The sequence below is a fragment of the Caloenas nicobarica genome, chromosome 3 (genome assembly GCF_036013445.1).
Source record: "Caloenas nicobarica isolate bCalNic1 chromosome 3, bCalNic1.hap1, whole genome shotgun sequence".
Lineage (NCBI taxonomy): Eukaryota > Metazoa > Chordata > Aves > Columbiformes > Columbidae > Caloenas > Caloenas nicobarica.
In genome coordinates, this window is record NC_088247.1 from 80,466,903 (window position 1) to 80,479,600 (window position 12,698).

Sequence of the window (12,698 nt, forward strand, 5' to 3'; positions counted from 1 at the left end):
TTGTTAGTTTTTCTCCTAAGCGTACACTGTGTTGGATTTGTTCAGTCATTCTCCCTAGCCTTTCACCAAGAGCTATATATAACCTTGCAATAAAGGCACTTTATTCCACAACCGCATTGACACAAAGGAACAACTCATGTGTGTTCATGACAGTCAGAATGTGTTGGATACTGCTGTTCATTAGGGAAAAAATTACAGCGTGCCAGTACTTCCCATCTAAAGAACGTGTTTAAAAATAGGAAGTGGTTCTAGAGAATGTCCAGGCTCACAAATAACAGACATGCTACGGTTTATCTCTGTTTCCTAAAGAAATGCCCCCTGAACGGTGAACTGAACTTTGGTCCAGATAGTGGGATGTTAGGATTCAGAATAACTGATGACGAGCTGTCGGAAACACCAGCAAAGGTAATGATTATTTTGTGTTAAGGATCCTCCCGAATGTGTTGGTGGAATTTGTTTTGTTCTTAAAGGCCATCATTGCCATTACAGTAAGTCCAAAAGGAGTACTCAAGTATTCCTGAATTTACTCTAAGCCATAAGATATCTCTTAGTGATATACATGTCTTGTAAAGTAGGAGTGGTTAGTTTCCCAGACCTCATCAGTAATTCAGACCTTGATTACAATTCTTTTAGTCTTTGTGTAAGAAATTGGGAAGAGGTAGAGAGATGAAAGAACTATTCTTAATTTTTATAAACCAATTAAAAACTGTTAGGTAATAATTTGATTTCAAAATTTCACTGATTTGTTCCACTGTCATGGATTATGCAGATTGAAAATGTTAGGCCCTCACAACAAGTATACTGAGTCAATACATGTATTTAGTGTGTGTGATATTTCAGAACTTTATTACTTTAGTGGTATAAAGGTACTGCGTATTTTCTTTTGAATTGCTTCCATTGCGATCATGGTGATAGCAGATTGATACTTTGTTAGCTGTTCTGTGGTGGGAAGCAGAAGAAAAACGTGTTTGTCTCTGGCAGCAGCAGGGGCCTCATGCCTCGGGTAACATGAGTGCAGGTGTATATGATCAGGAGGTCACACAGGCTGAAGCACTGGGCAACGTTATTAGGCAAGGAAATACAAGTTACATACCTTGGCTTCTGTGAATTTAAGTCGCCTAGCAGAGAGCCATTCCACTGCTTTATAATCCTCTCAATAGACCTGCATTCCACTTTAACTAGATAAATCCTACCATTAAGTTCAATTTATGTTTATCTGCCATTTGTGGCAGTGTCATGTGTTCTGGCCAGACAGGCAGTAGAAATGGAAAGTGGAGCCTGTGTGAAACCAGGGGAAGAATAACCGTGGCTGGTGGTGGCAGAGAGAGAGGGATGTGGTCTTGGTGCAGTTCTGGGACACGCTCGGCCATTGGGATGTTTTGTGAAGCTTTTTGTCATGAAGATGCTCAGCCCTAGTAGGTATCTCAAAAGGGAAAAGCTGCTGTGAGAGAAATAGTTCATTCGTTTGAAACTTCCAGTCTTGAAGTTACCTCTTGCTAGGTGATCTGGGAATCTCTTAACTGGACTTCTAGTAATATTCAATTTTTCAGTGTATGCAAAGTGATAACTCCTATTATTTTCCTTTTGCTCCAGATCAGAGTGTAAGTGGTGTTGCACAGTTGAAAGTTTAATAGTTGGAGAAAAGAGAAGTACTTACTTGAAATGGAGAAAAATACTGTGCTGCATATGCAGAAAAAATAACATGTCTTTTTTTAGGAATGACAAAAATCACGACTAAATTTTGAACCACATTCACATACTTGCAAATGCAGTGTAGATACAGGAGAAATATTTCAAATTGGATGATTTACTTTTTGCAAAACCAACACAAGGCATCTAAGTCACCTATTTATTGGGGTTCACTATGAACCAGTAATGGGATGTAGCTATGAAGAAGGGAAAGTGTAGGACATGCCAGGCAAGGTATTTCCAGTAGGCATAAAATTATTAATACTGTTGTATTAAGTCACTGATGAGAATACTTCTGTAATTTTACCTGTAGTTCTTGCCTCTATTGTTCAAGAAGTGTGAATTTGAACTGGTGCAGGTAAAAGTAAAGGCTATGAGCTGATAATAGCAAAGGAGAGACAGTTTTATGAGAGATTTGGAAGAACTTGGCTTATTTAGCCTAGGACAATAAAAACTTAGACTGTAGTCTCCAAAAATGTTGAAGGGGTAAACATCAGGGAGGGATAAGAATTAGTTAAGCAATTAGTTAAGCTTAAGGACAATGTTGGTACTCAGCCAAAATGGTACAAACTGACCCTGAATAAATTTATCCTGGAAATTAGGGGAGTGTTTCTAATTCTCAGAAGAGCAGGACTTCAGACTGCTACTAGGTACAAAGATGCAGGACAAAGAGAACTGTGCTAAAAGTGGGCTTTACTGGGTTGGTGGATACTCTCAGATGATGTCTGTGATGACAGAAGCAAGGATGGAAGCAAAGGCCCAGGAGCTTTCCTGCAGTTTTGTTGTTGTTCCTGTGCGCATATTCAGATTGTTGTTTCACTGGAGAGAACCAAAAGGATTATCTGGAGTACTTTGCTTATCACCCTGGAGTATTTCATAGAAGATCATTATTTGTTGTATTTCTATTCCAAGCCATTGAGGAAATAAAGAGTTGATAATTCCTTTTCTTAAATGATTGTGATCAATATATTTTCGATTGGTAAGGTAAGCCTCATTGGTGTGCCAACTTTTAAAGTGGAATTTAGCAAGCCGAAATACTTAAGCTAGTGCAGACTCTTCAAGGCTTGTGAGTTGGGTCTCTGCTGTGGCTTTGCCACCAACAGTGGTGACAATAAAAGTGTATGAGAAGATGCAAGAAGCAGTAGCAGCCTAGGAGGAGAGGCAAGGATGGAGCACTAAGTGAGGACAGGGAGGTGATGTGGGCAAGGACAGATGAGGTGGGCAGCATCAGCAGGCAATGATACAGCTCTATGTGGCCGGGAGGGGCAACAGGGAAGGTCAAGGATGGGAGGTGAGAACAAAGGGGAAAAAGCTGAGAACCCAAGGCTGGTAGGACAGTCCTGTGAGAGGTATAAAGAGATACCCGGGAAGAGGAGAAAGTAGTAGCAGTGCCACATCCCAAAGAGCAAGGTGAACAATGGGGTGCATTTGCTTCCTAGTGCACTCGAAGTTGACTACAGAGAAGGATTTGAGGAGGACGATATTGTAGATAACAGCAAAATTGTTCTGTTCTGGTATACGGATTTGTTCTGTCTGCTGAAAAGGTGGGAAGTACATGTAGATTTCTGACTTTTGAACTATTTTTCTGCAATGCTTTCTTCTCTAGATAATTTTTTCTAAACTTTTTTTTTTTTTACTGTGTCCTATCTCATGTCTTGGTTGGACTCACTGATTTAGTAGGGGAATAGTTGACTTGCTTATCAAGTGGACCTTATAATGAGAAACTTTACTGTAAGCTCTGTAGTGGAGGCAGGAAGTTCTCTCTGTAATCTTGTGTTGTTCAGGAAATCTCTGTTTAACCTGTGTTTTGTTCTTCTTAGGCTGTATGTCTGTGCTATGGACACAGCTCTCATGCATTCATAGTTGTTCGAGATGGCTGTGCTGTGGGCAGTCAAAACTTCCCATGGCCATGTGCAGGCCCAAAATTATACACGTTCCCTCTGGGCAGTCTGGGAAGCCCATCCCCAGCTCCTGTGGGCTCTCAAACCTCTATAAAAATACCAGATATGGCTGGCTATGGCAGTTGTATTGATTACTTTCAACAAGTTATTTTATCAGGGGAAACAAAACAAAAGTGCAAACAACCCCCATAAACAACAACGACATACCAAAAGTAAACAAAACAACAAAAATAAAAATTAAAAAAATCCACAAACCAGAGTGGCTGGTATATGCAGTCCAAAATAAATCCAGAGTTTTAAGTAATATAGTCTGATGTTTCCATTTTTTCTGTTCCTGAATGCCTTGCCTGGTTTTGCGTAGCATCTCTAAGAAAAAAAACAACTTTTGTGTAAGGTAGTGACAACTACTGAACAAACAAGAAACATTTAAGCCTTTCCTTTTATTTGGGCTCCACAGTTGTGTTCTTTGCCTCTTACCCCAATGTGGAGAGTTTGAGAAACCAAACTATAACGCAGAAGTGGTAGCAACTGTATTTCTTATTGAGGAATAGTGCCGGAAAAACAGCACGTTGTGTCTTCGCTCCTTATGGATGCGGTAAATCCCTGAAGAAATTCCATAGATTATAAGTATGTATATGTACCTATATCTATATATGGAAAACTTCTGAAAGGGACCTACTGAAAATGCTTTTTTTTTCCTTTTTTTTTTTTTTCCATGCATCACCTTTAGGTGTAAGGTCCTGTGTGCCTTTAACAGATTTTGCTGAATTAATTTTTGAGGGTTCCTGTGTATTAATTGTTCTGCCTCTCACTCATGAGTAATGATCTTCCTTTTAATAATAATACAAAAGTGACAATAGTAGGCAAAGGACTATGCTAGTCTTTCAGTCACCAGTATATAAATTAGGATGTGTTCTGATAATTTATTATTGACAAAATGCTGGAAAGATTCAACTGGTTTTAAATGTACAAAAGTGAAGAGGAAAGGAGAAGGGGAAACAGTGTGATTAGTCTGTACAAACTTCTTTTTAATATATGAGGTTAAATCAAGAGTAAATATTATGTTCTGTATTCTTTTACAGATCAGCTGAACAATGTGATGCTTAATCTGTGGATCCACACAGATTGTGTTGTCGGCATTATGTGTGTGAGCTTTTTATAAGGATGAGGTTATCTAAGGTTATTACCTTATTTAAACAGATAAACTGTCAAGTTTAAAGATAGTGTTGTGGGGTGTGGGTTTTTTAATTCTATGACACTATCAAATCACTTTGGTTAACAACTGGTTCCTTAAGCTTATATAAGAATGTGAATTAATTATGTAATATGATGATTTTCCAGCTTTACAATGCAGAGGTTATTACTCTCCTTACTGCAACTATCCTTCTGCCACATTACTCTTCAGGAGTTACATTAGAGTGAGACCTTAGGACAGACTCCAGGAAATAACCGAACAATAATTGACTCTCAGTATGTTGGAAGCAATTGATAGCTGAATGCAACTCTTCTCGGCCTATTAACAAGAATGCCTTAAAAGGTGATGGAATGTTTCCTGCTGCCTTTGTCTGTGTAACTGTTAGCTGTGGTTAGAAATTTATCTAGCCGTACGAGTGCAAAAAATTGCTGTATAAGTATCTATTGAACAGTGTGCAGTTATGTAACTTGGCACTTAAGGGCTGTGATAAAGGAGAGTGGTGATGATGTAAGGAATCTGTGCAGCGGGTGCTTAGCATTACCCAGATGTTATTAAGGACTGACACTTCTCTGATGAAAGGTAACATATGAGGCCTCTCAAGAGTAGATGGAACTCCTTTTTTTTTTTTTTTTAATGTTTCATTAAAAAAATGACACTTCTGAGAAGAGCTTGGAAAGTTTAGTCTGGGGCATTATGTCTTGTGTTGATTCAGAGGGAAGAGTGCCATCTGCAGAATCCTTAATCTTGCCTATTAGAACAGCTCTGTCATGCCAGCAGTGCTCAGATGTTGGTGGACAAGCTTTACTCTCAGCTTGCGAGATCTGATGTGCTCGGCCTTCTCTAAGGAAATCTCCTAAAAGCTGTTTCAGAGCAGACTGCTTTTCTGTTGTACTAAGGAAACTGCGTCTGTAAGCTCCTTTCCCCAATATTGTCCAGAAAAAAGATTAAGATGCACAACCTTGTCTTTAAGTTGCTTTTGTAATCTTCTCTAGATTAACTGTAAGGGAGTGGGGGAAAACAAACAAAATGTATGTTGCATGGAAACGAGTATTATGTCAAAGCGTTGTAGAGGGGATCGAAAGAGCAGCTACTGCAAAGCAAAAACCTCACAGACTCCCACCCAACCAACCAATGAACAACAAGAAGACCACACAAAAACCTCACCCAAAAATCGAGGTAGGAGGGGGTCTGTCTGTCTGTCTATCTATCTATCTATCTATTTGAACTCAGTTACTCTACACTCTGTGTATTGACTGCAGCTCTCATCACTGTTCCTTAGGCGGGGAGGGAGATGTTCTTTTTGCTTCCATGAATAATGGATATCGAAAATCATCTTTTGAAGATGCTTCGTTTAGCATTCTTTCCTCCATGTGGGACAATCATCTAGATGTGTGGGCAGGGTCTAACAAATTTCTGTAGGCTTGTATTTAATATCTAAGCTTCCACTGATGAGCTGTGTGTCCAGAACACAATTTAAAAAGTTAAATGAAAGAACGAAAGAGATGTTAAATGAAATAGAAGTAAACAACTTTGAACTAGTAAAGCAAAACAGAAAAACTGTTTTTCACTAGAAAAAACAGGCAGAATCAAGACACGGCGAAAGAGAAGGATCAGGGATGCCATGAAACAAGACTATTTCTGACCGCAGTGGCCAGTAACATAACACAAGCCAGCTCTTCACCTGGCATCAGGTCACGTTGGCAAGATGCAGAGACCCTGCACATCTTGCCAGCTCTCACATGACACTCACAAGCGTACTCCTGACTGGCAGATAGCAGTGAATATCAGTGGCAGATGCCTGGGACCTGGGCATTAGAGCATCATTTCTGTATTTATATAAGCACCTCTCCTCCGGTGCTTCTGAAGCATGTAAGAAAGGAAAAATGTCTGCACATTGTCTTTACATCTCAGCAAGAGGGACAGAGCCATGTAAGACCTGGGGTTTTCCTTCATTAGGGAAAGAGATACTGCTGAAATTTCATAGCTTTGATTGTGACTTGAAATTTGAGTTCTGGCTGGATTCAGAGGAAATGAGGACAGAGTCCCCAGAGAATCTGCATGCCTTTCTGTAAAGCCAGACCACTTGCAGAATAAGCCCACGTGACACCACACTTGGTTGGTGGTCTGGCAAATCTGGCAGAGCCATAGACAGAAAAAGGCAGAGAATGGTAGGAAGGCTGCCAGCCCAGCAGCTTCACCTGCATGGGGGGGAGCAAGGAGCTTGGAAAGTCTGGGAGTCCATTCAGTCTGGGGAAGAAGGGGGGCAGTTCAGCTGGTGTGCTGAATGGGAACCAAGACCCCTGGGCATCTCAAGGCAGAAAAGGTGAGAAGTTTCTTCAGCTTTCCTGTGGGAAATGGAGAGTTTATCAAGTAAAATCAAAGTTTTCACATGCTGTGATTATTTCACAGAATCACAGAATGTTAGGGATTGGAAGGGACCTCAAAAGATCATCCAGTCCAATCCCCCTGCCAGAGCAGGAACACCCAGATGAGGTTACACAGGAAGGCGTCCAGGCGGGTTTTGAATGTCTCCAGAGAAGGAGACTCCACAACCTCCCTGGGCAGCCTGTTCCAGTGTTCTGTCACCCTCACTGAGAAGAAGTTTCTTCTCAAATTTAAGTGGAACCTCTTGTGTTCCAGCTTGAACCCATTACCCCTTGTCTTACTGTTGGTTATCACCGAGAAGAGCCTGGCTCCATCCTCGTGACACCCACCCTTTATATATTTATAAACATTAATGAGGTCACCCCTCAGTCTCCTCTTCTCCAAGCTAAAGAGACCCAGCTCCCTCAGCCTTTCCTCATAAGGGAGATGCTCCACTCCCTTAATCATCTTTGTGGCCCTGCACTGGACTCTCTCCAGCAGTTCCCTGTCCTTCTTGAACTGAGGGGCCCAGAACTGGACACAATATTCCAGATGAGGTCTCACCAGGGCAGAGTAGAGGGAAAGAAGAACCTCTCTCGACTTACTAACCACCCCCCTTCTAATACACCCCAGGATGCCATTGGCCTTCTTGGCCACAAGGGCACAGTGCTGGCTTATGGTCATCCTGCTGTCCACCAGGACCCCCAGGTCCCTTTCCCCTACACTGCTCTCTAATAGGTCATTCCCCAACCTGTACTGGAACCTGGGGTTGTTCCTGCCCAGATGTAAGACTTTACATTTTCCCTTATTATATTTCATTAAATTTTTCCCTGCCAAACTCTCTAGCCTGTCCAGATCTCGCTGGATGGCAGCACAGCCTTCTGGCGTGTCAGCCACTCCTCCCAGCTTGGTGTCATCAGCAAACTTGCTGATAGTACACTCAGTTCCCTCATCCAAGTCGTTGATGAATATATTGAATAATACTGCTCCCAGTACCGAACCTCGAGGGACTCCACTAGATACAGGCCTCCAACCAGACTCCGCCCCATTGACCACGACTCTCTGGCTTCTCTCCTTCAGCCAGTTTGCGGTCCACCTCACTACCCGATCATCCAGTCCACACTTCTTCAGTTTTGCCGTGAGGATGCTGTGGGAGACGGTGTCAAATGCTTTGCTGAAGTCAAGGTAGACCACATCCACTGCTCTGCCATCATCAGTCCACCTTGTTACGTCTTCATAAAAGGCTATGAGGTTGGTCAAGCATGACTTCCCCTTGGTGAAGCCATGTTGACTGTCCCTAATGACCCTCTTATCCTTGATATGTCTTAAGATGGCACCAAGGATAAGGTGTTCCATCACTTTCCCAGGGATGGAGGTGAGGCTGACTGGTCTATAGTTGCCCGGGTCCTCCTTCTTGCCCTTTTTGAAGACCGGAGTGACATTTGCTTTCCTCCAGTCCTCAGGCACCTCTCCCGTTTCCCAAGACTTGGCAAAGATGATGGAGAGTGGTCCAGCAATGACTTCAGCCAGCTCCCTCAGCACCCGCGGGTACATCCCATCTGGACCCATGGATTTATGGATGTCCAGATTGCTTAACTGGTCCCTAACCCAGTCCTCATCAACCAAGCCAAACTCCTCCATTGCCCTGCCTTCCTCTGGGGCCTCAAGGGTACGGGGCTCCTCAGGACAGCCTCCGGCAGAGTAGACAGAGACAAAGAAGGCATTCAGTAATTCTGCCTTCTCTGTATCTTCTGTCACCAGGGCACCCACCTCATTCATCAGTGGGCCTACATTGCCTCTGGTGTTAGTTTTATCTGCCACGTATTTGAAGAAGCTCTTTCTGTTGTCCTTGACCCCTCTCGCCAGGTTTAACTCTAAGGAGGCCTTAGCTTTCCTAGTTGCCTCCCTACATCCTCTGACAACAGCCTTATATTCTTCCCAAGTGGCCAGCCCCTCCTCCCATGATCCGTAAACTCTCCTCTTCCACTTGAGTTTGCCCAGCGGTTCTCTGTTTAACCACGCCGGTCTCCTGGCTCCCTTCCTTGACTTCCTACGTGTCGGGATGCTCTGATCTTGGTCTTGGTACAAGCAGTCCCTGAATGTTAACCAACTATCTTGGGCCCCTTTACCTTCAAGCAGCCTTGCCCATGGGATTTCCTCCAGCAATTGTTTGAACAGGCCAAAGTTTGCCCTGCTGAAGTCCAGGGTCGCAATTCTGCTTGCTATTCTGCTACCGCCACATGAGATTTTGAACTCCACCATTTCATGGTCGCTGCAACCAAGGCAGCCCTCCACCTTTACTGCTTCAACCAGACCCTCCTTGTTAGCGAGGATGAGATCCAGCAGCGCACCTCTCCTAGTTGGCTCTTCCACCATTTGCATCAGAAAGTTGTCATCAATGCACTGGAGGAACCTCCTAGACTGTGGCTGGCTGGCTGAGTAGTCCTTCCAGGAAACATCAGGGTAGTTAAAATCCCCCATAACAACCAGAGCCTGTGACTGTGAGGCCGCGCTCAGCTGCCCGTAGAAGGCCTCATCAACTTCCTCACCCTGATCTGGTGGCCTGTAATAGACTCCCACAACCGTGTCACCCCTGCCAGCCTGCCCCTTAATTCTCACCCACAGACTCCCAACTTGCTCCTCAACCGCACCTGGACAGTACTCTATACATTGTAGTTGCTCTCTCACATGAAGAGCAACTCCACCGCCATGCTTGGCTGGCCTGTCTTTCCTGAAAAGGACATAGCCATCCATGACCACATTCCAGTCATGTGAGCTATCCCACCATGTCTCTGTAATTGCCACCAGATCATAATCTCCTGACCGAACGCAGGTTTCTGACTCCTCCTGCTTATTCCCCATGCTGCATACATTGGTGTACAGGCACTTCAGGGAGCGAGCTGAGTACACTGATTTCACCTTAGGGCTATGGGGGGCCTCCCAGTCTTTATTGATTCCAGCGTGCTGCCCCACTGATGCAAGCCCAGCTACAACCCCAATTCCCCCTTTGAATCTAGTTTAAAGCCCTCCAAATGAGCCCTGCTAATGCCTGTCCCAGCATCCTTTTACCCCTGTGGGATAAACCTTTCCCACATATCACTATCCAGACTGGTGTCCTATAAAACCAGCCATTATTGAAGAACCCAAAGCCCTGCCTGTAGCACCAGTCCCAAAGCCAGTCATTTACAGACTTAATTTTTCTATTCCATCCCACATCATCACCCAAAAATGGAAAGAGGGAAGAGAAGATAACTTGAGCCCCAGGCTCTTTCACCATTTGTCCCAAGGCCTTGAAGTCTTTCTTCATTTCCCTCAGACTACGGGATGCCGCTTCCTCCCCACCTGTCTGGAAGATCAGTAGCGGGTAGTAGTCCGTTGGGTGCACCAGTTTGGGGAGGGCCCTGGCGATGTCCCTGATCCGAGCTCCAGGTAGGCTACAAACTTCCCGATGGTGAGGGTCAGCTTTGCATATCGGGCCCTCCGTCCCTCTCAGAAGGGAATTGCCTACCACAGTTACCCTTCTTTCTTTTTTATTGGAGGCAGTCTTGAGGCGGTGGAGTCAATCGCCTCTTCCTGTGTGACCTCGTAGGCGGCCCTTGCACCACATCCCCACCTACATCTTCTTCAATATCCAGGGCCTCAAACCTATTACGGAGGGGCACCTGGGGAAGCAAAGCAGGTAGGGAGGGGGGTTGCCCATGACGCCCAACTGGAACTTGCTTCCAACCCTCCTCAGCTCTTTGGTCCCCTACCTCTGCCCGACAGGGACAGGGCAGGGGCTCTCTCAGATCTTCCTTCTCTGCCCGACAGGGCAGGGGGTCCATCACCTTTTGGGGCGTTCCCCCTTGGGGCCTTTCTGCCTGGCACGCCAGGGAGTTACTCCACCAGTCGATCTCCCTTTCACACTTCCTGATGGACCTCAGTGTCTCAATCTCCTCCTTAAGTTTTGCAACCATGCCAGGCAGATCTTGCACCTGCTCACACCTCACGCAGGTGGAGTGCTGCCTCCCTCCCCCGGCAGCAGCAGGCTCTGGCACTCCCTGCAGCCGGACACCTGGCCAGCCACCGTTCGAGGCAGTAGCTCTGTCTGAGTCGACACAGTCTTCTTTAGGCAAGCTCTCTTCCTGGAGGAGACCATGGTTGGCAGCAGTCAGGGACACTGGCAGTAGGTAAGAGGGTCTAACAAGTGAGGAGTGATAGTCTCTGCGCCCTACTGCACGAGCTGCTCCACCTGCCGCTGCAGCACAGTGTGGGTGATACTCACCGCGTCACAAGCTGGTTGCCTCTCCCAGCGCCTGGTGGGCAGCGTCCTTGTCCTCCCTGAAGGTTTTTCAAGGCGAGGGGCGGGGGTGTGATCGCCGTCACTGCGGTAACGCCCACGCCACGGCCGCTCTCGCAAGGGCTGCCGGGGGCTGCCGGGTCCCGAAACCGAAACCCACCCCCACGCTTCTCCTTACCTCGAGGTCGCTCTGACGGCTCTGGCCGAGCTGGTTCCGATCAGCTGATCTCGACGACTAAGGAAGGCAAGAAGGAAGAAATTTTTCATGATAAGGGTGGTGAGATGCTGGCCCAGGTTTCCCAGAGAGGTGGTAGATGCCCCATCCCTGGAAACATTCCAGGCCAGGCTGGATGGGGCTCTGAGCAACCTGATCTAGTTGAAGATGTCCCTGCTCATTGCAGGGGCATTGGACTAGGTGAACTTTGAAGGTCCCTTCCAACCCGAACTATTATGTGACTCTATTATTATTATTTTAGGACCACATTTTCCCCAAGCAAAAATAAAACTGGATTTTATTGGAAAAATCCTGACCTGGTAGTTGCATGTTTTGATAGTTTGAAAAAGAATTGTTTGTGTTTAGCTGTCAGCTTTGGGAGGAGGTGAATATGCAATGAAAGTGTTTTATGCATCCCTTTGATCTTGTAATCTTTCTGGCCCGCATCACTTCCATCTGTATGTTTGTTCCACCTGATATGCAGATTTGAGACTTCTGGGATCAAGTTGCATCTCTGCTGTACCTCGTGTGGTGAGACTTTAAGTCAGAACCCCTAATTATTGAACAAAATAATCTTTGAGAGTATTTTGGGTAGTGTCTGAAAAGTAAATATGTGAGAGGCTTTCAAATTTTTTAGAAAACATCTGAGAACTTGATCACAGGTTGCAATGTATCGAAGCTTTTATTTTTTCATCGTAGGCAAAACATGTCAATGATTTTGGGAGATTTCAGTGGGTCATGAGAAAAACCCCCAAAAGGCAGTTTTCTGAGCTTTGCTGCTTTATCAAAAGTAGTTTCAGTAGTTCCAGTGATGTATCAGTGAAAACATAGGGGAGGCAGAAGAGTAATGATGAGACAGGACTTTTTCAGAGTATTATTAGAAGTAGATGGGAGTTCTGGAGGAAAATAATTTTGGAAGTCAGAGATTAACTAAAATCTGTATGGTCTGGTTTGTATGCTCAGGTATGCGTTTGACTTGTGTCAATTTTGTGCCTTTGAAATACACAAATAAAATAAGGAATACCTTAGGAGTGGCATGATTTTCCCACAAAAAGC

The 12,698-nt window shown here is 44.7% G+C and overlaps 1 protein-coding gene across 1 annotated transcript in view; it reads left to right on the forward strand.

Moving 5' to 3' along the window:
• The first annotated feature begins 255 nt into the window (after positions 1 to 255).
• The window catches only part of RYR2 (ryanodine receptor 2), a 364,098-nt gene continuing 351,655 nt past the window's right edge, over positions 256 to 12,698 (forward strand). Inside the window, exons 1-3 of the mRNA XM_065631500.1 lie at positions 256 to 405; positions 11,143 to 11,318; positions 11,476 to 11,722. Of these exons, the coding sequence (XP_065487572.1) occupies positions 256 to 405; positions 11,143 to 11,318; positions 11,476 to 11,722 (573 nt within the window). The remainder of the gene's footprint in view (positions 406 to 11,142; positions 11,319 to 11,475; positions 11,723 to 12,698) is intronic.